Source organism: Anopheles marshallii, chromosome 3 (genome assembly GCF_943734725.1).
Source record: "Anopheles marshallii chromosome 3, idAnoMarsDA_429_01, whole genome shotgun sequence".
NCBI classification, from domain to species: domain Eukaryota; kingdom Metazoa; phylum Arthropoda; class Insecta; order Diptera; family Culicidae; genus Anopheles; species Anopheles marshallii.
The window spans coordinates 66,007,568-66,031,187 of record NC_071327.1 but is presented as its reverse complement, the minus strand read 5'-3'; the positions used below and the strand labels follow the sequence as shown (position 1 = coordinate 66,031,187).

Genomic DNA, 23,620 nt, shown 5'->3' with positions numbered 1-23,620 from the left:
GTTAAAAATGTTCCAAAAATAAACGTTGAAAAAGTAAATTTAAACAAACAAAGCTAGCAAAAGGTCAACCGGACGAGAAGGAGAAAATGAAGACTCATTAAAAGACGGTCAATAGTATGCGGATAGAGGCCAAGGTTGGTACCGTGGCCATTCGCGAAGCATATGTTTACCAACTTGTAGAGCAGCTGGAAAAGGGCCCAATGGGCGTAAAATAATAACCCGCTTTCTGTCCGGTGTGACCCCCAACTTTCAGCAGCTGATGATCTACCGTAACCCGCCTACGAAGGTAACATCTACTGGTGACATGTTCGCTTCGTCCACCAAGAAGCAAACAGCCGTACTATTTTGCTATTTTGCGGAGGCACGTCCGACGTCGGCATTAGTCAGTCAGCGCTAGGTAACGTGCTGTGCCGTGGGCAGTACATTGATCGCTAGCCAAACAAATACTACTTGCACCAAATCTACGGGACAAGCTTTCGCACAACCGATGGGAAATATGTGTGGTAATGTCAACCTTTCACGTCGTATGTGGTTCATTTCACGAGCGTAATATTTTACCCCGGGCCAAGCCGATGGAAGGTTGTTTGTTCCTCTGCCGACACTGCTTAGACCGACAGGATCTAGTACGGTGTGTGATGGAATAGCTTGTAGCGAAGTGTGACCTTCAACGGTTTTACCGTATGTAGAGCAATGTCGGCATGAAATTGGTTGTTTTTGCTTTTGGAATGAGAGCAGTTAGAAGTTATCTAAAAAAAAACTACATGGTTAAAAAATAGTTAGGGAAAGTATTTGTTAAAAAAGGGCCAATTGAAATGGAAATTTAGCTTTTAAAATCATCGATGGAGACGCCCAGTGCTTTAAGTAAACATTATAAAATTTCTATTAGTGGTTTAGCTACATGCTTTGCTATCTAGTGGTTCCAATACATAAACAAAAAAATTAGAGATTTTTAATAGACTGACTACTCTATGAATGAGCTAAAGTGAAGAAATATCATTTGATCACAATGTGATCATGTAATGGAGACGCCTAGTGTCTCAAACGAATTTTGTATCCTCAAGAGTTAACTAGTGAATGTCATGAGACAATAGTTTTTCAGTTTCTAATAGTAGTAGAAAACAATAGTTTTTCAAACCTTCGAACTATTTCAAAGCAAGATTTAGCATCCGTCCATTAATTCCAGACATTAAAACTGTATGGAGACGCCTGGTGTCTTGTACAAACCAAACTCCAACATCGAATGTTTGATATTTATATTAGAAATGAATATTTTTAGCAAGAAACACCATCGCACCATCGACGGGACTAATCTTGCTGCATCTTTTACCAACATGTACAAAAAAACAATATTTATCCGCTTTGCTGTTTTGCAATCTTTTGACGCACACAGTTCTAATTTTTCTTCCGTTACGACACATCGGCTAAATTTATGTGCCGCTTTGCTCTATCTCTCGCTGTTCGTTCGTTGAATGATTTAAAGCTTTTGAATGAGATTGTTTACTTCGGAAAGTTTTGCATCTGTTGCAAAACGGGGCGGAGCGGTGGTACGCTTGCGGTTGTCAAATTTGTGTGTCGCTTCCTCGCTCGGAACGGAAGGTGATAACGAAACGTAACGTTCGCTTCCTGTGTTGTCCCTGTGTCGCCTACGATTCCCATTGGTTCGTTCCGCGAAACCCCGTTTCCCCAACGGTGGTTAGTAGTTTGGTATGGTTTTTGGGTCTGGTCTCAGGCTGGTTGGTCGGTTGTTATAAATAAAATTCGTTCCGTTTCGCGCTTCGGACGACATGTGTAATTAAAGCTGTCGTGAATGCGGACGGTTGTGTTCTGTTTTGTCGTATTTCTAATAAGCTAAGGCAAAGTAAAAGCCTGGCTCTGTAACCAACGGGAACATATAAAGATAAAACATATTTGATTGAGCATAAGATAAACCGAGTTTATAAAAGAAATTTCAAATAAATAACATTTGAAACGTAAAAAAGGAATAGATTATATCGCTATGATCAGACTAAATAAGTCAGATTTTTCCGGCTATCGCGTGGGCGAACGTGACGTAAATATGAGGGTTGAATTTTTATCGTTGCTTCACTTTTTTGCACACTTTCCACTCACTCCTTTTCTCTCTTCTCTCTCGTCCCACAAACACACATACACACAGCCACACTACAAAAAAAAACTATGAACTTGTGCGGATTATATCAGCGCTCGATTTAGAAAATGATTTATGCGCTCAAACTCAAGTGGCTCATCATTACTAATTTGTTTTCCACCACATTCACTCTGCATATAATATTTTTAAATAATTCAAACATTATCCATTGATTCGTCGCATACACACAGCACTGTTAATTAAAGCTTTTCTTTTATGAGGAATAATTCTCTCAGGCACGATTTGTAGCGATGTGTTACGGTGTAAGATAATATTTGCTTTTACACAAAAAAAAAAACAAACACGATCAGTTGTACAAAAATAACACAAAACTTGACCACAAGTTGCTTTCTCCACCGACACAGCAAGGGGAACATTTATGCAAGCACTTGTTTTTTCTGTGCCGTACGGTGATATCAACGATTATGCAATATTGTGCCAAGTGTAAAATGGGAAGCATTTCACCATTTTTATTTAGGGAAAGCTAATACACTTGTTTAAACTCACTTTAAATACACTTTTTCTTACGCTTCGTGAAGCCTACAGCTTCACTGCAGCTTCGCACCCTCGTATAATAGCTCGGGAGGATGGATAAAATCACGGTCGCTCGTTATCGGATCGCGTTCGCGCGACTCCAGCGGAACTCATAAAAGCTAAAACGCACTCACACACACCGAACCGAACCGGATCCGCGGATCACAATCGCCGGGACGGGACGGACGCGTCGGTGGATCTTTTCCCACGCACAAGGCGAAACTTTACGGGCGGGCACAATCTGTTACGGGCGTAGCACACCGGATCGATCTTTCCACTGGCAGCTTTGAAGTACGACTGAAATTCGGCCACCCCATCGACCGTGAGCGAAAAATATAGATATTTCTAAAATTACGTCCGGACCGAAAAATTTCCTTTACCGACAAGCGCCGAGAGCGCGTTGGGCCGCGTTGGTGTGTTGGTTACGTGGTTACGTGCTACATAGCCGGTCGGGTGGTCGGCGTGTGGCAGCGGGAACGAAGGAGAGGAGTTTCACCCCGAGAGAGAGAGGTAACAGGTGGTACGAAGCGTAACGTAACGCGTGAGCAGGGCCAGGTCTGCGATCTGGTCTGCGCTGTGTGAATGTGTTCGTTTTGGGGTTGCGCTCTACACCACGACATGCCGTCAACGTCGGCGATGAAGGGAGCTATTTGTCGGCCATTGGCCATGCGGATGCCAGAGAAAGATCGACACGACCACGGCTATAGACGCGATATCTTTCCCTTGCGTCAAACCATGCAGCATGCAGCTGGATTACATGCTTCACACTGTAGCAAATATGTTTTGTGTGTCGTTAGAGGAGGGATAGGGTTGGGGAGAGGGGGGTTGATGAAAAAAAATAATTACTAATAATGCTCCTAAATTGCCCACCTGAAGGTTAAGCGACCTAGATGGAGCGTGTGTGCTGGTGGCATTGATTTTTTTTTTTTGTGACGTTAATGTGCGGATGCCAGGTTGATAATTTCTTGGTTCGCTGCCATCTTGGTGGAGCAAAGCAAAAAGCGCAGGGTGGAATAACAACAACAACAAAATACAACGAACGAACGGACTGCCGAAAATTTGTTCACCTTGACTCATATCTGTCCCTTTTCGGGCGGTGTGAGATGATAAAATTATACCTCTACTGCATTATACGGTGCCAGGAATGTGACACATCTGTGGCGATTGTAGTTCAAACTGGCGCCATTCGTTCATCGTCGTCCGAGTGTGTGATGGGCTATGTGGCGTACTTAATTGAATGTAAATACTGAACGTAAAAATTATCATTCTACGACATTCTGTCATGATTGCGTTGTAATTATAGGGAAAGGAAAAGGTTTAAAGGAGATCGGCCACGAGACGTCTAGCATTACTACAATTTTATTATTTTGTAGTATTGAAATTAATATTATTGTAAAGCACTATTTTTCATTAGCATAAGTTGCACCCGTAAAATTGTGGAAAATATCCTGAATAGTTCTTGATTTGGCAGATGTCTAAATCAGTAGCTTTTTAGACCTCAAAAAATGGCGAGAAGTCTTTGCTGATGAATTTAATTCCAAGCTTTGGTTGACTATTGACTGCTAATAATATTTCCCTTGCCTTGCGTTTCGTTTTATAGCAAAAAAGTTTCATCTTGTTTTACAGTCTGTGTCAAAAATTTCTATTAACAAATGAGACATAATAAATGGATAAACATGGCTGCACGACGCTGAACGCTTTCGAAACATGTTAAAAATTGGTTAAAACAAAAACCGAACACACACAAATCAGCTTGTATTTATGAAGCTTCTTTTTTTTTTAAAAAAGTATGTTTCTGCAGTGGAACAGTTTTACAAATGTTCTTTTAAAAATACTTTGCGAACATTCACTCACACACCCATGCAAACAGCACAACATTTTCCGATCACTGACACCGGCGCCAGCTGCTTGCCATTTTTTCGCAGATCGATCTACCGCTTGCGGGTTACGCAGAATTGACCGGAACGAAGCGAACGGACGACAGGGGTCGGGCAAAAACCATAACGGCCCTTGTGCCGTACGTTTGTTTGCGTTTGTTTGAAACCCGTGCTGCTGTGTGTGCTTTAATTTTAGACCAACTCAATAGACCAAATCAAAACGCTCGTCGCTCAATAAAACCGACAGAAAGTGAACGCAGCAAGCTGTGTCTGTTTTATCCTTTTGCTTCCTCTATTGAAACTAAATGAACCAGCGGCCAGTTAATGGAGTAAAATGAAAAACGGGAACGGAATCGTAATTTGATCCGATACGGGGGTTTTTCTCCTTCCATTTGAAACTTTCGTACGCTGATGGTGACAGATTCGCCTGACGGCCATTGTTGCCCGCTGGTGCTGCTGCGATGGTTATCGAGCGATAAAAGTTAATGGACGACACACAAGGAAGATCATTGAACGCAAACTTCTGCCGGCACTTAAAGACGTCCGTATGAAGTAACGCACGACCACATGCCAAGAGCGCTAATTTACCCCAGTTGTATAATAGGTACGATAATTCCGTCCACCATTAAATCGTACATTGAAAACCTCCCCGTCCCCTTCCTTGTGACCCGCGTGTGACATAATCGTCGACAAGTTTTGATTGGGGTTTCACCACCCAGATGTTGCAATGCTGAACACGTACGCGAACGGATTATAGGACATTGTAATGGGGTGTACGCTCACCAAGCGGAAAGCAGGCAAACCCATTTACATGCTCGGTGGGCTTTTTTCTTTTCGCTATAAAGTCAAAAAATAGAAACCTAATCCGTTTGGTACGTGTACACGACGGTCCGACAGTCCGGCAAAACACACAATTTCCGGCACCAGGCGGTTGAGTAACAAGTGTGTGCAGGCTGTTTGCAGACCGTAAACCGATCCCGGGACGGCACACGGACACACTGTTTGCATGTTGCCCCCGTTGTTTCATCACACACACGCACACACACGGTTTGACAGCTGTCGGATGGTCTTCGGGCGGGACCTTTGGAGGAACAGCGAGGCAAGCCACTCTTATTACGTCGGTTGGTGAAATTGTGCCGAACATCAACGCATTGATGTCTGCATTTCCGTCATTTGGGGCATTCGGCTACAAACTTGCAATAAAGGGGGGGGGGGGGGGACTTGGCTTACGAGCTCGCTGCTAATCTTCTGAGCGATCGTATATTAAGCAAAGCGGACTAATCCCAGCCTCGTCGCAGCTAATCTCCGGTTAGTTTTCCGGCATCGGATCAGTCGAACAACGATCTCTGATCGTTAGCGTTCTTGCATGTTTTATTAGGGTGTTGAATACACAGCAACACTTAACAAAAAACATGAGAGATCGAGAGAGACACGACGTGAGAGAGCTATAAGCTAAATTTACGAATTTAAATCCCCACAACGCTACACTGAACTTTGATCGAAGAAGCCTTTTCTTGTGTGCTTGCGAAATCCAGCGATGTTGGATTTAATTCCAACAGATGGCGCTGACGGCAATGAAGAGAGTTGCAGCAGTTTCATACTGAAAGCAACTCGTCAGCTTTATAAACTTGGAAAACACAGCATAGGAGATGGTATATAAACTTTAACGTACAGTGTCTCGAATTATTATATGTCCAGAGAATCAACATCAATACTTTCCAACCATGAGTACATCGTTTACATACCATAAAGAAGTCGCGAATAGCATCGTTCGAGGCAAGGAACTCCTGTGCAACCGGCGCATCCCGGCAGTACTTGACGTGCTTGTCGAAGTCCCGCTCGAGTCGCAGAAACGTTTTGCCGATCATCTTCGCATTGTTTGCGTAGTACTTAACGCCCTCGATCAGCACCCTGCCGCGCAACGAAGGCAGATTCAGCCATTAGAATCCACTTGCAATGGTGGCTAATAAAACCGATCGCATACTCACGTATTGTGAAAGTCCGCAATCTGCTTGAAGTTGTTGAAGATGTCATCCTTATGATCGCGCACCACCCGCGGCACCTTGTTGTCCTTGTTGTCGATGTACTTGAGGTAGTTGTCGACGACCTGCTGGAGATCCTTGGCAAACTCTTCCTCCGTTTCCACCAGCTCACGGACCACCGCCCTGGTAATGAGAATGCTCTTCCATAAACCAACCACACCATTCCATTACAACCACATCTAATGCTAGAACTCACTCTCGTCGATAGGAAGCATCGTTGGACTTTTCGCCAAACACGGCCTGTTCGGTATGATTCACGTCCAGCACAGATACCGGTATCCAGCCGGCTTTGGCATTATCATCACCGTCGAAGATTCGTACTTTCCACCTTGTGCAGGAAAAGGAGATAAAACACTCAACAGTACTATTCTCAACTCACATGCTCAAACAAACCATACTTCTCGTTCGGTTTCGGTTGATACGGTGGCTGTGGACTAACGCTACGTCGATGGGACGAGCTCTGGTGGTTCTTCTTCGGCTTCACCGCCAGCTTGTGCCGCGAGGCCGAGCTGTCGAGCCGATCCTCGGTCTGACCGATGTTCATCTGCGGATCGAGCTTGGGCTTCCTGCCGATTGAAAGGGTGCAGGCTGTGGTTTGTGTGTGTTCATCAGGTGGATCATCATGATACTTACTTTGCCGCATTGACTGCCGAATCGCCCATGTCGAGTACCTCGACCAGATCGCCAATTCGCACCGAGATCGAGTCCGGTCCTTCGGCATCGTAGTTTTTGTTCACAACCAAAATATCGTACATCTGCGCGTAGATGGAGCAGAACGGAAAGGATTAGTCGAATGTCATGCGGGGATGAAATATAATGAAAATTAATGATTCTGACCACCAGCTGGGTGCCAAAAATTACCTTCAATGAGCGTACTGGGACAGCTCTTGAGCAAATATGCAACACACTGACCCAGGTGACTCAAAAAAAATCGTGCTGTCTTCTAAATTTCATACTAAGAAAATAACGCCTCATCGTTTACTCCTAAAGTTATGCAATTTACAACACAAATTTTTCTATTTCCACATGTCGTAAGAATTTTTTGTCGTTTTTATGTTTGTCACCTGGGCAGTTTTTGGACCGATACCTTACTACTCAAACCTTAGGACGGTGTACTTATTCAGCGAGTATGCGTCAACACGAACAAGGTATTCCGCTATGTTTGGGGAAAAACTTTTGGCATCTCAAGAGGACTAAAGTTGAACATTTATTTCGAAAATATGAAAACGAAAGAACGTGTTGGCACCAGCTCGGTATCTCCAATGATACACGAACCGCCGTTCGGGGTGTTAATTTGCGGGAAAAACCCCCCATATCGCATGTTCCGCTCGATACCAACCTTACGGCACTAGCGGCTGATATGTGATACTTGCCTTGGGTTGACTCTTAAAAAGTAAAATTAATCTTAAATGATTAATTTATTGCACCGGATTCGATTTCTTCCCGTTTTCGTATGGTGAGGTCGTTTTCGCTACACAAGGCAAACGGATTAGTGATTCACGACACCAGTCGAACAACCTTACCGTACGACAGATGAGTATCACACTAATGAGGCCATAAATCCGTCAACCGCAATCGTTACAATTTATCAAACGCTCGTTTTTATATCATTTTGGATGGGGATTTGTTGTGTTTTGGCACACCTCCAGTGGGAGATTTGAAAAGGGAGGTTTCGGCAATGCATTTAAAACTAGCTCCATTTTTACACCCTTATTTGTCGCCATGCGCTGACAGCTTTCAAGAATTCAAATACGGATGAGATCATAATTTTTACGCGAAGATAAATGGGAATGAATTGATCGTCGGAGTCAGATCCCACTGCAGGAATGATGATCATATCAGTACGCTTGATCGCAACTAATTGAGATCGAATTTTATCGAACAACGCCAACCATAGACGTCATCCGAGTCAAGCTAAGTTAAGAGATCCCAGTTGTCAAGCCGATAGATCTCATCCACAGTATGAATAAACAGCAGGAATAGGAGAAGAAAAAAAACATGGCGAGAATGGTGAGTTTTGCTAATTGGCGCTCCGTCAGAAGACTGTCAGAAAACGGTGTGCTGACAGTCAACCGGAATGGTTTAGTGCAATTCCGTCCGGTGTGCCAAAAATGGGTGGTCAAACCAAGATGGTGATAAAAAAGGTTGGACAATAATAAAAACATCACCAACACGAGATGACATTTCCCGTGACATGTGACCTCGTTTTGTGAGTTCTTCTGCCACACTAGAACACCGAGACCAAGACGGTGATGATATAAGCTGATACAAGCTATCCTCTTGGTTGTTGTTCGTTCGCTCCTATTTGACCTAGTGTCGGGCATACCTTGACCGTGGTGTTCCACTTACGTTCCGGGGAGAACCTTCACTTCTGCTAGGAATAACAATCTCCCCGTCCAGCCCCGGAATTGGGGATAAACAGGTTGCGCATCAATTTGTACTCCGGTTATATTTAGCCACAAAGTGTTACCGTTTGCGATAAGTAATGTGATAGTTTGTGGCCGGCAATCGGTGCACGGTCTGGATGCTACACACTCGCGATCGCTTGGAAGCGGAAGGTGAGGAACGTATATTTACGAAGCTTTTTTATCTCGTCCACCACCGTCCAAGGTGTGCCGCCGTCTACGCGTGGTGATTGCTTTGTTGATGGTTTCGGATCTGTTTACGGTGGAACAGAAGAAAAACAGGCCGAACCATCGATCGCCCACCAGCCCGGTGCCGGTGTGCACCGTTTAAGGCCAGCGAGGAGGAATGTGATTTGAATTATAATTTGTAACGCGAATTCTGGAGCGAGTCAGCGTGATATCTGATGGTAGAAAATGATCGAATGAAATGACGTCTACGGAGCGCCATATGGTTACAGTTTCGGTGAGATGATTAAGGGATGATCATTTAGGGTGTGTTTGCGTTCATGGTGCAGGTAAAAATATCAAAATGAGTAGGAAAAACGCAATCAATTTTCTGATAAACGATGAATCGAAGATGTTGCAGGTGGAGCAAGTTTAGTTTCAATACTTTAAAGGTATAAAATAAATCAATATTAACAGCATGGCAAGAATTCATGCTTGTTGTTAGATTCCTGGTGAATTCAACGTTAAGTGTCTGATCATAACAAATCGTCAGCTGACGACCTCTAGATATACAACCTTCACAACCTAGCGCTAGAGAGGGCCCTCCGCGGCTAGGAGGTGGAAATTTCAGGGACCATCTTCTATAAGTCAATCCAGATCCTGGTGACATATACATCATTGGTTTACGACTCTCCTACGTAGCGGATGATTACCAAAGGATTGAACAGACAGCGAAAACCCCGGGATGGATATTAACGAGATTAACCAAGTTGATAGAGGGGTGGTGCCTCTAACACATCCTAACCTTTGCAGGGGTGAGCGCTTCGAAGTCGTCCAAAATGTCATCTATCTTGAGTCAGAAGTCCCTACGGACAATAACATTGATGTTGAGTTATGCGCTAGGGTGCTGGCTGTCAACAGATCTTTCTACAGTCTGAGAAAGCTTCTCTGCTTAAAACACCTGTCGCGACGAACGAAGCTGGGACTATATAGAACTTATACAGTTCCAGTACTCACATACGCCTCTGAGACAAGGACTTTGTCCAAAACTGACGAAACCCTCTTAGCCGCGTTCGAGACGAAGATGCTCAGAAGGAATTTTGGCATGGTATATGTGGAAGGCCAATGCAGGAGCCGCTACAATGACGAGCTATATGAGCTGTAAGGCGAACTTACACAGAGCGGATTAGACTCGCCAGGTTCCGGTCACGTCATGAGAATGACACCGGACAACCCAGTCCGTCAAGTCTTTTTAGATCGTCCACATGGACAGAGGAGACGTGGTAGGCCAAAATTAAGATGGAGTGATGACGTTGATGTGTCCGTCAGAAGAAGTTGGAGCGTTTGATAATTAAGTAAGTAGACAACTATCAGGCTTCTGTACATATAAAAGACCAACTTTTAAAACATTAAAATCTCAATATTAATGATCGGGCCACAATTGGGAATAGGTGTCACGCCCTAATATAATATAATACAGCCTAGTAACACGAACACGTGTGAGACTTCTAATTAAAATTCACTTTTACAGGCTATATCCACCTGGTACAATTATTTCTACTGTTGAACCACCAATGAATCAACCATGACGTCGGTTGCCCTTTCGTGTCCTTAAGCACAAATTGTAGTGTGCGGACACAAGGGAAGAAATAATAGCGCAGGTGTATTATTTTACCAACAGCAGATCTCCATTCGACCACCCACTACTTTTGCATCACTGTCACTGTCAGAAATTTGCGCTACCGAGTACGACATTGCAGGTCGTTAACCATTGCCGTCGCCCCGGTTTTTCCTTCCGACGAATTTCCCTCAAAGATGGGAAAATTGAAAATTTGAAGCACACCAGCACGGTTTGTACTCTTGAGTCATCTTCAATTTCTCCCTATTAACACATTTGGGTCGCGCGATCGTGTGAAACGTAGGCCAATGAATCACCTTGCACTTGTCAATCGTGTCCGTGTGACTGAGCAGCGTTCAAAGAAAATTCTGCCACTACTGACAAGCTCTTCTGCGCAACACTTCTTCGAAATGCTTGGGAAGGGAAAGCCGAACGTAGACGCAACCATGACTCCAAGGTTGTACTCCGGACTTCGTAATGATCATCGGCTCGGAAGTGTCGATCATATTGCCCAAAACATAAATGCCAAACCGGATCAACAAACAGGGATCTCCGCCCATGCCCACTAGCCGCCGCGCAGATATTTATGCGTTTCGCTGCCTATTAGCTGGTTGGTTGGTTGGAGCCACTGCGCGAAAATAAATAATAAATAAAGTTTATTTCTGGACCGGGTTGCCAGCAGTAAAGCGATCATTTCTTTGCACGCACGCATGACGTTACGCCTGCCTGGTGATATCCAGCCGACGGATATGGGTCAACTATTAGCATACACTTTCCACCGACTGATACGATCGTGCCATTACAGTGAAGGCATGCGTTGTTTTTTTTTTCCTCTGAATTCACCATGTTTGTGGTCCAACAAAACAGCCACTCCAGATTGTGGGCAATAAATTGTTTGTTTGTCGTAAACTTTGCATACCCCAACGTTGGTCCGCGCGAGTGGATTGTGTTTTGAAACGTTATTATTCGACGCACCCGAACACGCACACACCACACTGCCAACCGATCAAGTGGTGTAGGTCAAACACGGAAACGTGTCACGTGTGCGATCTACGATTCATTCATGCTTCCGCGTGACAAAACCAGCTGTTCTGAAAGGCATCTTGGCTCGCGTGTTTGGAAAGCGGGGAATGGTAAGTGGAATGAAAAAAAAATGCGGGGGGAGGTGGGAAAAATGTAAATAACATCGCGAGCATGAATAAAAAACGAGCTTTCCCCCCATAAAAAAAACCGTGGAGCCGAGATTGAGTCACCTTCGTTTTGCGGGGCAGAATGCCAGTGACGGGTTTGTTTTTGTTTTGTGGCAATCGACGAAACGATGAAATTAATTGCTGTTTTGGATTGAAATAGTTTTATGGCTTCACGTCCACCGCAAATGGTCTTTCGATCATTGTGATCATCTTGATGCTGAAGTTGACTTATAAATTAGCAATAATACATAATAAGTAGCTACGAGCGTTAATAAAATCAGGTCGTGAGAATAGAAAATCTGTATTGGAAATGTAGTTTTGGTCATGAAAATAAATCTCTGGAAAGGAAAACTTTTAAACATAAAATTGTTCGTACCATTTGGACTATTCCGATAGCGGGGTCGTTAGATAAGAAGAGAAAAGCAGCTAAAGTACCAAAGTGTGCTCCACATTTCAGCAACTTCACAACAGATAGAAGATAATTTAGACGAGTTTTTCCACCTTGGAATATGATTTATAGGCGGTTGAACTGTCATCTACGTGTCTAAGTTCTTTCCCTTGCATCTGCAAAACAAAAAAAAGAAAAACGTTCCCTGCACGAAACCCCTGCCGTTCATCATCTGTATCGTGGTCTAAATCAGCGAAAGCTATGGCTGAACTGTCATGGCACACAGGTCAATGGAGGCCACATTTTGTTAAAATATTTTTAGAATTTCCGGCCCATCAGGTGGTGGCTTGAATGGATGTTGTATTGCTAGCTAACCCGCGGCAACCATTAGCGCCATACGCACGATCACCGCAATACCCCCGTGGAACATTAAATCTAAGTCAAAGAACTCGTTCGGCGATCACCATATTTTCCTATCGTTCATTTCGATCTACCGATTCCCGTACCATCGGGCACTCCCATCTGGAGCTCATTATTGGTTACATTTTTCGCACCACGTGCTGAATGTACCGCCCCTGCCATGACGTCAAGCACGGGTAGTAGTGACCCGCCGCCAAACGATGATGTGCTCGGTCGCTGCCACTCCCTTCTCAAACACACCCCTCGATCTGAACAATAAAACATCTGCTAGCGAATGTGAGCCGCTTGGCGAGAACATGCGAAAACACTTTTGCAGACAAAAATCCTCAGAGCCGAATTGGCCAGCGCTCCTACGCAAAGCGATGAAGAATGGGTTGTGTGCCGTATGCCTCATTATGTCCGTCAGCAGTGTGCAATTTGCTGCTTCCCGTACGGCGCAAACGTCATATCCGTTTGTTTGGCGAGTCGAGGAGCTTTTCCAGAAGCGTGAATAGAATGGGCGGTATGTTGTACAAAAGCGAAGGTGTCATGGAACAAAGATGAAATATATATATAGCAAAATGGTTGATGGTGGGAAGTTCATTCTACCCGTGCGGGTGGTGTGTGGTGAACGACCTCCAGTAAATCACAAACCTGTCCAACGTAATGCAGGTTTACACCTTCCATGCATTACGAACTCGGGGAGTCCGCGGACATTTTGGAGCACCTGAACGAGGTGGAGTGTTCCATTTGTCAACACGTGGCTGGCACAGGGTGTATCTGTAGTAGTTAGTGATTTTTAGACTTTACGTGTTATTGGGTTGTACTTCGTTAAATTCCTCATCGAGGAATCTTAAATTGCTCTGTTTCCTGATTTTGATATAATGGAATACAAGACAAGACTACAAGACCCACAATACAAGACTTCTTAGTAGACAAGACCGACAGAATTACAGAGTTTAGAATAAGCTACTCTGTCCAATTGAATATCATAATAGTAAATTTCAATTGAACAACTGTCATTTACGCCATTTAGGATATATCTTTATCATGTACATGAGCATGTATTGCTAGCTTTTCCCGAATGCTCAATTTCAATAGAGGTAAGTTCTGCGAATTTTTTTGCGAAAATTGAATTTTAATACTAAATGACTGTAAATAAAAGCCAATTGAAAGCTCAAATGGAAATCGCAGAACTCACCTCTATATCATAAATTAAAAAATCGGAAAAAGTTAGGTATACATGTGCATATACATGATAAACATGTAGCCGAAATGGCGAAGATGACAATTGTTCAAAAGAAGTTGACTATTGTGACATTCAATTGGACATAGTAGCTTGCACCATCTGGCGTGTGTACAAGTGGTAGACAGTGACAGGTGTCTAGTCAAAGAGTCAGTTGTTATAATCATGTGGACAGTTGTTTACAGGACTGTTAAACCCTGTATATCCATAATCAGAAAGAATATTATTGATTAAATTTGTGAGAAGGTACAATACAGTACTCCAAATAGTGTGTAATATACTGCCATTTTGACTATATGTACTGACAAATAAAAATACTCTACTTTATATTGTTTCAGTGTCGACAGTTGCCGAAACACCCTGTACAAACGATTGATGCGTTTTGCCGCGTGCGTACCAGTACGTGTTGCAAACCGATGAAGAAGAACGAAGCGGACTAATCTATTTTAAGAATTATGCAACCGAACCGAACCGGACCGCTGCGCGAGTGGTCGGGACACGCAACGCGTGGCTTTGGGCAGCACAAGACGCACCGGCAAACAGGCCAGCAACACACAACAGCTACACGGGTTGTTCACGGTGGCACGGTTTGGTAATCGCTAATCCGCTAATAGGACACTTCCACTTGCACTGGGTGAGCAGGTGAACCCGACCAACGTGTCATCTTCGTCATCTTCATCATCACGCGGTGAGGTGAGTGACACATGAGCCAATTTGGGTACCGGCCAAAGCGGATCGTCTAATGAGAGCTAATGAAACAGCAAAGCGCTATTTACACACCAACGGTGGACTTCCGTGTCGTGCTGTGGAGGCAACGCCTGCAAGCAGACGCAGCTAAGATTAAGCGTTTTTGGAAGAATTAGACGACCAAGTTCCTCCATTTGCTGAGATGGAGCCATGGAAGAATTCGATAAACTCTGCAGCTGGTACACTCTGCGTGTAAGAATAACAAACAGTTTGCAGTTGAAATCCATTCGCGGAAATTGAAAATATGGAGATCTCTCTGTTGGCGCATACACAGACAACATCTTCAAAGAGGTAATCCATCAACAAACAGGGAGGCAGATGTTTGTCTGTTCGTGTTCTGCTCCAGATTGCATAACCCGAACACCGTTCGGTGGTTAGAAGACGGATGTGGGTCAAGCGCAAAAGTGGTTCTTACGTTTTGAGCACCATTTCCAACGCCATCAGGGAATGACTTGGAGCAAATAACAACATTACTGGAAAACCTTACGACCGTAGCCGTTCCTAAAGATATCCTCTAGAAATGCTGACGTTTGATCAAGTATCCAAGTGACCTTGCGCGGCCGTTTTGTACACCTCCAGTGAACTGCCGCACACTCTGCCACAGTCCATTAGCATTGCGGGAGCACCGCGGACACAATATGCGGTGCAGACAGATGAGTGGTTGTTCCCAGCCTATCCAAGGCGCCCCCAAGCTGCCGGCGCATGATTTACGCACGGCGGTACGGCTTTAAACGTCTCCATACCGTTGACTAATTACCGTTTGCAGAGTATCGAATGTACGTGCCCGGGAGGGAAGATGAAATATTAGGTCGCCGGGTTTTGTATTCCGTTGCACCGTGCCGTATCGAAACTGCAAAACGTCAGCACCAAAGCAACCCGGGCCGGGCGTGTGATATATCACGTACACGTACGGGGTTTTGGACTGACGTACTGCCGATGGTGGGTTGGAAGCGTTTTTTTTTTTTGTTCTCTCTCCACACAGATACAGAGGTTTATTTGGCGTAATTTACAGTTTCACTTGGCCAGTACAAGTGGGTGCACATTGCCGTTACGGGTTCAGTTCAGCTTCAGGACGGGTTTTTGGTTTTGTTTTTTTTTTTTCTTCGCATGGTTCTTATCATCTAACTAACTAATCATTAACGAAAAAAAAGGCGATCTAAAGTTGTGTTGCGTTGACAGCTGTCATGACAGCCAGTCGACGAATGCACCACCACACATCACTTCCAGCTCCAGTCGGGTACGCTGGTGCGGGATGACGTTCGATGGATCGAGTCCCGGCTGTTGGAGCGATAGCAGGTCGATGGTTCGCGGCCTTGCGCAAGCGAGGCCTTGATCGCTATCCTCATTGCCATCGGTAGAGTCTGCTAAAACGAATTGACAGAGAGAGAGGGAGAAAGAGTTTGTGTGTGAGTGAGCGAACGAGTGGTGTCTGCTTCTAACGATTAGCAGATGTTCCATTACATGCGACGATGATGCTTCTTCGCAATTAATACCCCGAGCAAGACAGCGACCGACCGACAGACTCAACGGAGACAGACACTGCACACAATCAGCAATTATCCAGGCGCATACAGCGCAGTAAACACGGGAAAATGATAATGGGCTACGCTAGCTCTCTGCAGTGCCCTGATGTCTCGTCCCCCCCGGGTTTGAGTCCGGTCGAATCGATCAATTCGGCAACGGTAAGCATATACCCTTATTAAGCACACTATTTATAGACGATCCATCTCGAGGTCGGGGAACGGTTCGCACATGATGATCCATTACCATAACGAACATGGCTGACGATTTTTCTTGCGTTGAGATGCGTCTTCGCTAGGGAACTCAGACCGAAGCATAAGATTCCGCTCGTGTGTGTCGTTCGTTGTAAGCAGTAACTGAAGCGGTAAAAATAGACATCTCCTCTAGCTCTTCACCTCTGTAGTGCGGTACGAACGGTACCACAAATCGACATCCCTTGTTTGCCATTATCACACCGATGACTTCTTCAGGATTAGCCTCAGCTCCACAGCACATTGAAAGGGCTGAGTTCTAATCGTTCTTAGTGTAGTGCTCAGTTGGAAGTTCCGAGATCTAGAAGCATATCCAGTGGAATGTTGGTCATCCGTATTCTCCACTGATGCGCCCCTAACGAGCACCGAGTGAGACAGAGTTTCGGGCAATTCTTAACTCATTTATAACAGTGCGCTAGCAAATGGAGACTAACCGTTGACAAGATGTTATCATCTTTATGGAAAACAACATGTTTCGTACGCCAACGCGACCACGATCGTGGGTGTTTGTGTGTATTTTTTGTGAAGATTAATCTACGAAAACAAACCATTCACGAAGGAAGGAACATCTCAACGCAACTCGTCTATACCCATCTTCTTCTGACTGCGCACCGTTCGCCAGCCCCGAAGCACACAAGAAATGTCAACCGTCATGTCGGTTGTCCTTCAAACTGATTATTTGGCCGCTCGATGTCGTCTATAATTAGTGTGCCGCTTTATTTGCCCTTCCCAGGCGAGGCTACCGAAAAGCAAACGCGGCTTCACAGGGTGGGCCTATCCGTCGGAAGCCAAGGAACTGAGACCGGCGAACCTACCTTAACATTGTCTGCCATTGCTGCCGGGTGGTAATGCTGGGTGTGATGATGTTGGTACTGCTGCTGCTGTTGGTGCTGCCGGGGCGGTACAGGCTGCTGAAGCTGCTGGTGGTGGGTGATGACGGTGGGGAAGGTGTGTAGCGGTTGGTAGAGCGGTTGCAGCGGTGGCAACGAACCTGCCGGATGATACCCGTTGATGGGCGGAAGTTTGCGTGCTATCAGCCGAGGACTGAACGATTCCTGACGCTCGACCTTCCGGGCAGCGCCATTGGCCGGTGCGGTGGCCGGTGGTACACGCAGCGACCCTCTTCGTGCCAGCGGTCGATAGAAGTATGCCGCCTCGTCCACCTTGTCCAACGCATCGTGGCTGCTGCTGCCGCTGCTGCTGAGCGTTTCGTAGTCCGGTTCCTCCTGCACCTCGCAGCTGTACATCGAAAACCGGTGCAGGAACTTGGGCGTGAGGCGCAACGCGGACAGCACATTCATCGGCTGGAAGTGACGGATACCGTCCTCGTCCAGCACGGTGTAGGCGATCTTGCCCGCCAGCACTTCGTGGCTCGACTCCCGCGGTATCACCGCCTGTATGCCACGCTTGATGATGAGGAACGCCTTCGGGTACTGGTGCCGCTGGTTTTGGCCACTCTTCAGGAAGAACTCCTCGATCGCCAGCTGGTTGTTGGTGTAGAACAGCGAGAGCGGCACGTCGCGGGAAGACTCGATCACGGGGCGCCGGGCGGGCGCATGCGACAACGCTCCACTCTGCCGTATGAGCTCCCGCAGCTTATCACTCTTGGTAGCGTGGGCTGGTGTTCGCTCGAGCCCATCCATCAGCTCCCGATACTCGTCGTCATCTTCCGCCAACTGCTCCATGATCAGCACCCGATTGATGATGGTGAACAGTTCATCCTCCTTGTGGAGATCACGCAATGCCGCCGGATGTGTCAGCAGGTACTGCAATGCCTCTGCCTCCTTGGCGTGGCCGAGGGCGTGCGCCAGCCCTTCCGACTTACGGAGCAGCGTGCGTAATGCGTCATGCGACCGGGGATCTTCAACGAGCTCGACCAGTGCGGCCTGGGCCCGCTCCTGAATGCTATCGACCAGCGCCGTTTGCAGTATCTCCGAGATGTTCACACTGTCCTCCACCACGCCCGAACTCTTCAGGCTGGTAACGATGGATTTGAACAGGTTTTCGTCTTTTTTGAGCAGATTTACGAACGCCTCAGACATTCCACCGTTGTCGAGCAGCTCACAGAACTCTTCGATGGCACCCGTCGGGAGCGATCCCGCACCCGGTGCGGTATCTTCGCCCACCGGGTCCTCCTCCATCAGTGCCGTCAGCGTGCGCAGCTTGTGATCGATGTTGTGCTTGACGATCGTACGATTAACAGCGCCGAACAGATAGTCGACTGCTTCCGGCGACTGGATGATGTGTTGCAGTTCCTCCACCGTGTATTCGCCCGTCGAGGCCTTGATCGCTTCCGCGATCATCTCGTACATCGACCGCTCGGGTGCGTTAGCGTCCGACCCGTGCGCTTCGCTGAGGATTGTGGCCAGGCTGGAGGCAAGCGCTTCCACAGCGCCGATCGACCCATTGCACACCGTCTCATCCTTCGGTGCGTGTGCATCGCTGTACTGGAGCGATTCGCGGTCCACCTTCCGGCAGACCTGTTTCAACCCATCGAAGATGCTCTCCAGCACGTCCAGCTTCGCACCGGGCAGACTGTTCTCGGCCAGGAACTGCTGCAAAGCCTTGCGTTCCTTCGTGCTTTCGAGTACGTAATCCACGGCGGACGCTTCCACCTGACGTCCGATGGGCATTCCCGACTGTGCCAGGCTCTGCAGGATCGTGCTATCCAAACTAACGACAAGCGTGCTCTCGCCCGAAACCGCTCCGCCGTATGCCGGTTGGCTCGGTTTCAGCAGCTTCAGCTCCTCCGGCGTTACGGTGAAACTCTGCACCGAGAACTCTTCATCACCGTCCTCGTTGTCTTTCAGATCCGGCGCTACGAACCGTGGCCCGTCGGCGGTCTGGACGATGCGGCCCGGGATGAAGGTGACGCGATTCTCCGATTCCACCACGCGACCCGGCACGAACCGGGGTCCGTCGTCCGTGTCGACGATCTGGCCCGGCACGAACTTTTCCCCGTCGTCGTCGGTGCTGATCACCTGCCCCGGGATGAAGGTTGGTCCGACGCGCGTATTGATGATCTGGCCCGGCACAAACCGTGGCCCGTCCGGCGTTTCCATCGTCTGACCCGGTACAAACTTGGGCCCACTCTTCGTCTCGATGATCTGCCCCGGTACGAACTTCATGCCCTCGGACGTCTCAATCACCTGGCCGGGGACGAACTGTTCGCCCCGGTCGGTTAGCACCACCTGTCCCGGGATGAACCCGTCATCTGCCGTCTTGATGCCGGGTATGAACTTCGATTCGGCGAGTTGCTTTACCAGCTTGCCCGGTACCACCTTGCCCGCCGGGAGATGCTCCCGCCCGATACGTTCGGGGTAGAACTCCACCCCGACGTCGTTCTGCACCAGATGGCCAAACACACACAGCGACGGTTCTTCGATTGCCAGCCGCTCACCGTCCACCACCATGCCAACCGGCGATGCCTCGCTGAACCGCACCGCATCGATCGTGGAAGCCAACGCGAACGACACGCCACCGGCCGGTCCGATCGTCGTAGTACCGGGCATGAACACATCGCCGTGCTTCGTGTGCACGATCTGTCCCTCGACGAACTTCGAACCCTCCTTCGTTTCGATGTTAACGCCCGGCACGAATCGGCCACTGCCATCAACGATGCCGGGCACGAACGCGTCCCCGGCGTACTGGCCCGGCACAAACCTCGCCCCTTCCGCGGTGACGATCGTTTTACCGGGCACGAAACGATCCTTCCCCCCGGCGATGGCAACCGTCTGTCCAGGCACGAACACTAGCTCACCGTGGCCGTCCGGGTTCGGCACGTTCTGGCCGGGGATGAACCGTTCCCGACCCTGCACGGTGATTGTCTGTCCCGGCACGAACCGCAACCCGTCCGGCGTTTCGATCGGTTGGCCCGGAACGAACTGCCCCGTCCGTTCGTCCACCACGCCCGCAATGAACTTGCTCACCCCCTCGGGCGTTACAATCGTCTGTCCCTGCACGAAGCGTGGCTCACCGTTCACCGACAGCACCTGGCCACACACGAACCCTTGCCCGGCGATCGCCTTGCCCGCGACGAAGGTGGCCGTGGGGTGCTTTCCCGCACGGACCGTCGTTACCTCGCCGGGGATGAATTGGATCGCACCGTCCTGCCCGGTAATGGTGACGCCGGGTATGAACTCGAGCTCACCGGAAGCACCGGCCGAGCTGGGCAGCGATTGACCCGGTACGAAGGTTGGCTTACCGCCGACCATCACCATCTGCCCGGGGACGAATACGGGTTGATGGTTTACGATCAGCTTCACGCCGGGCACTCCATCCACCTCGATCGGTTGGGCCTGGCTCAGGTGCGTCATGACCGAGGCCAGATCGTCCAGATGGGGCAGCAGCTCAGCCGATGGTCCGAGGCGTTCCTCCAGCAGGGCAAGTTGACCGAGCATGTCGGGCGTTAGTGCCCCGATTGCTGCCCCCCGTTCCGGCTTCAACTCTACCCGGGCGGGGGTGATTGTGCCAACGTACGAGGCCGCCTCCAGGCCGGAACAGTGCTCGAGCTGCGCTTCATCCACCAGCAGCTTCCGTGCGGTGATCACCACCGGGAGTACGTTGAGCGGTTTCGGTAGGGCCGTGACCGTACTGCGCACACCCTCCCGTTCCGCATTCCGGTCCGCCGCTTCGCGCTCGAGTGTGCTCCAGTCCCACGATTCGATCAGCGGTTTGACCAGATCGCCCAGTTCCGGGTCCTGCTCGAGCAGGTGCTCATTCAACCGGAGTGCCTGCAGCTTCTCCGCCCGCTGCCGCTCGCGCCGTTCCGCTGCGAGCCGAACCGCCTTCTCGCGGTGCTCCTCAATGAACCGCTGCTCCTGCTCGATCTGTTCCTCCTCGACGCGTTCCTTGCTCTCGAAGATGTTCGCTATGCTGGAGAGGTTCGATTTGGGTTTCGGTTTCGGGCGCTTTGCGTCCTCCTTTTCCCTCCGCTTAAGCACCTCCTCCCGCGGGCCCTCGCCCTCGTACAGTGCGCCGGACTCGGGCGCCGTGTGCTCGAAGCTCTGCAGCGGTACGCTCACACTGTTGCCCTTGCGCAGCTTGATCAGCAGTTTGTCGGACTCTTTCGCCAGCATGACGTCCCGCACGTCCCCGTCGCGGACGGCCGCCTCGAGGCGTGCCGGGAAAACGAGCCCAAAGCTACGCTCATCCACCCGGTACACGTACAGGCTCTGTTCGAGCGGTTTCGTCTTCTGCTGCAGGATGGTGGTCAGATTACGCTGCGCCTCATCGCTGTCGTCCAGCACGGGCAGCACGTAGCGGAACGCACACAGCACCTCGTGCCGCCGGTTACCGTACGCGCCCGGTTGGTAGTGGTGCGGTTCGAGCTCCGCCGACACGTTCGTCACCCGGCACCGGTCCGCGCCGGCCGACCGCTTCACGAGCGTCACCGGGATGAAGTGGTGCGAGGGCAACCCGTACGATTTGCCCGTCACGCGACAGAAACGCTTCGCTGCCGCCGGTGAGATTGGTGGCAGCATCGGGAAGTAGTTGGGCTTCGGCAGCGACCGACATTTGCCCGTGATGCGACAGAACGACATGGTGCGGCCGGGTCGTTTTTTTTTTTTTTTGTTTTTGTGTCCCGAAAGTGGCAACGCGTGATACAAGTACGATCGGTGTCCCGCGCTTAGCAGTCTTGCATTCCGGGTGCTTCCAAACAGTAGCTCACAGCCAAAATCACTGCATCAAACAGGTTCCGAAAATAGCACCAATCACTTTCACCGTAACTTTCCCGCAGGAAAATTTATCTTCTCCGGAAACCCGCAGTGTTTCCGTGCCCAAAAAATGATGTTGAGATTTCTTCACAGTTCCTTCACACACACACACACTCGTGCAAACACGTGAGTCAGAATTTGGGAAGTTTTTTTTCTCCCACCACGCGGGAAAAAAGACACGAACGTTGCTGCGTAAGTCGATGCGTAACGCAATGCGGTGGCCGGAATAGGTTTATTTTCGGTCCGCCCTTATGCATCCACCGCACCGCTCCCGTCTGGTGCGTTGCACTTCCCAACCCGTTTCCCGTCACACACGTGAAAATGCCAAAATGGCTGCGAAACGTAGCGTAATCTGCGTGTGTCCTGTTGGCATTTAGCGCTGGTTCTGGTGCCTTCGCCGCGAAGAATGGTCCGAATGATCCACTAATTTGATGGATGTTTCGTGACTTTTGCTGGTGGTTGTTTCGGTTTCTGCGGCTTTTTTTTTCTTCAAGAGCGGTTCGTGGCAGTGAAATAACACACAGGCCAATACACAACACCACCGGTTTGCCGAATAATTCACCAACCGAAAAGATGGAGTGCGGGAAGTACCTTCCTATTGCTTGTTTCTTTTTCTTCTCGCTGCTAAAAATATCTTAAATTCTTGCCCACTTTGCGTCGTCTGACCAAGACGGTGGCAGCTCTGCCGAACCCCGCCTATTGAAGCCCTCCACCGGTGAGGCTTTCACTTGTATTTTGCCAATAAGTTGTAGGAGGTAGGTGTTCTTTTGCTGTCGTTTTTTTTTTGTTTGTTTGTTTCACTTATGTCACTTGCAATTAACGCTCTCGGCACTGCGTGACAGGATGGTGTAACGCGTCGGTCATTTTTTTCGTTGTGTCACAGCGCCGTTTTTCTTTCCTCTACATTTGCACTAGCCTTGCTGATTGCACTTCGCTTTTTTCCCCCTTTTTTATCACATATATATATCGAAACTCTAAATAATTTAACTGTTGTATCACGTGCGTTTTCGCCTCTTAACCATTCACGCTTGGGATCACGCACGGCGAGAACATTGCTTTGCGCTGCTTACACTCCTGCCGGGGCTTTGCTTTGGTTTGAACGGGTCCGGACCGACCAACCGTCTCGAACTGACTGACTGGGAAACTCGTGCGTGCGTGCTCTCACAAGGTGGGATCGTTTATTTAAATATATCAAAACCTTGCCCCCGTGCTGCCCAGGCCAACTGCTTCTCGCCAACCTTCCTTTCCAACGGAGCAAAGATGCAACGCTCGGCACACAACGGCAAGCGAGAGAACCAAGCGCGGGATGAGAGTGTGCACCAACTGCGAGAGCGTGTCGGTCCGTTGATCCTCGTGGGATATGGTGGGATTTCC

At 48.4% G+C, this 23,620-nt stretch overlaps 2 protein-coding genes across 2 annotated transcripts in view; both read right to left on the bottom strand.

Annotated features, from left to right (window-relative positions):
- The window catches only part of LOC128714658 (obscurin), a 54,422-nt gene that overhangs the window by 23,071 nt on the left and 7,731 nt on the right, over positions 1 to 23,620 (bottom strand). The window contains exons 3-7 of the mRNA XM_053809534.1: positions 7,233 to 7,354; positions 6,998 to 7,165; positions 6,796 to 6,927; positions 6,546 to 6,722; positions 6,303 to 6,468 (exon numbers count right to left, since the gene is read on the bottom strand). Coding sequence (XP_053665509.1) covers positions 6,303 to 6,468; positions 6,546 to 6,722; positions 6,796 to 6,927; positions 6,998 to 7,165; positions 7,233 to 7,354 — 765 coding nt within the window. The remainder of the gene's footprint in view (positions 1 to 6,302; positions 6,469 to 6,545; positions 6,723 to 6,795; positions 6,928 to 6,997; positions 7,166 to 7,232; positions 7,355 to 23,620) is intronic.
- LOC128714659 (uncharacterized) lies at positions 15,975 to 22,072 on the bottom strand. The gene is made up of 2 exons (XM_053809535.1): positions 17,345 to 22,072; positions 15,975 to 16,121 (listed from the first exon to the last, which is right to left on the bottom strand). Exons 1-2 carry the CDS (start codon positions 22,070 to 22,072, stop codon positions 15,975 to 15,977), a joined length of 4,875 nt encoding a protein of 1,624 aa, XP_053665510.1.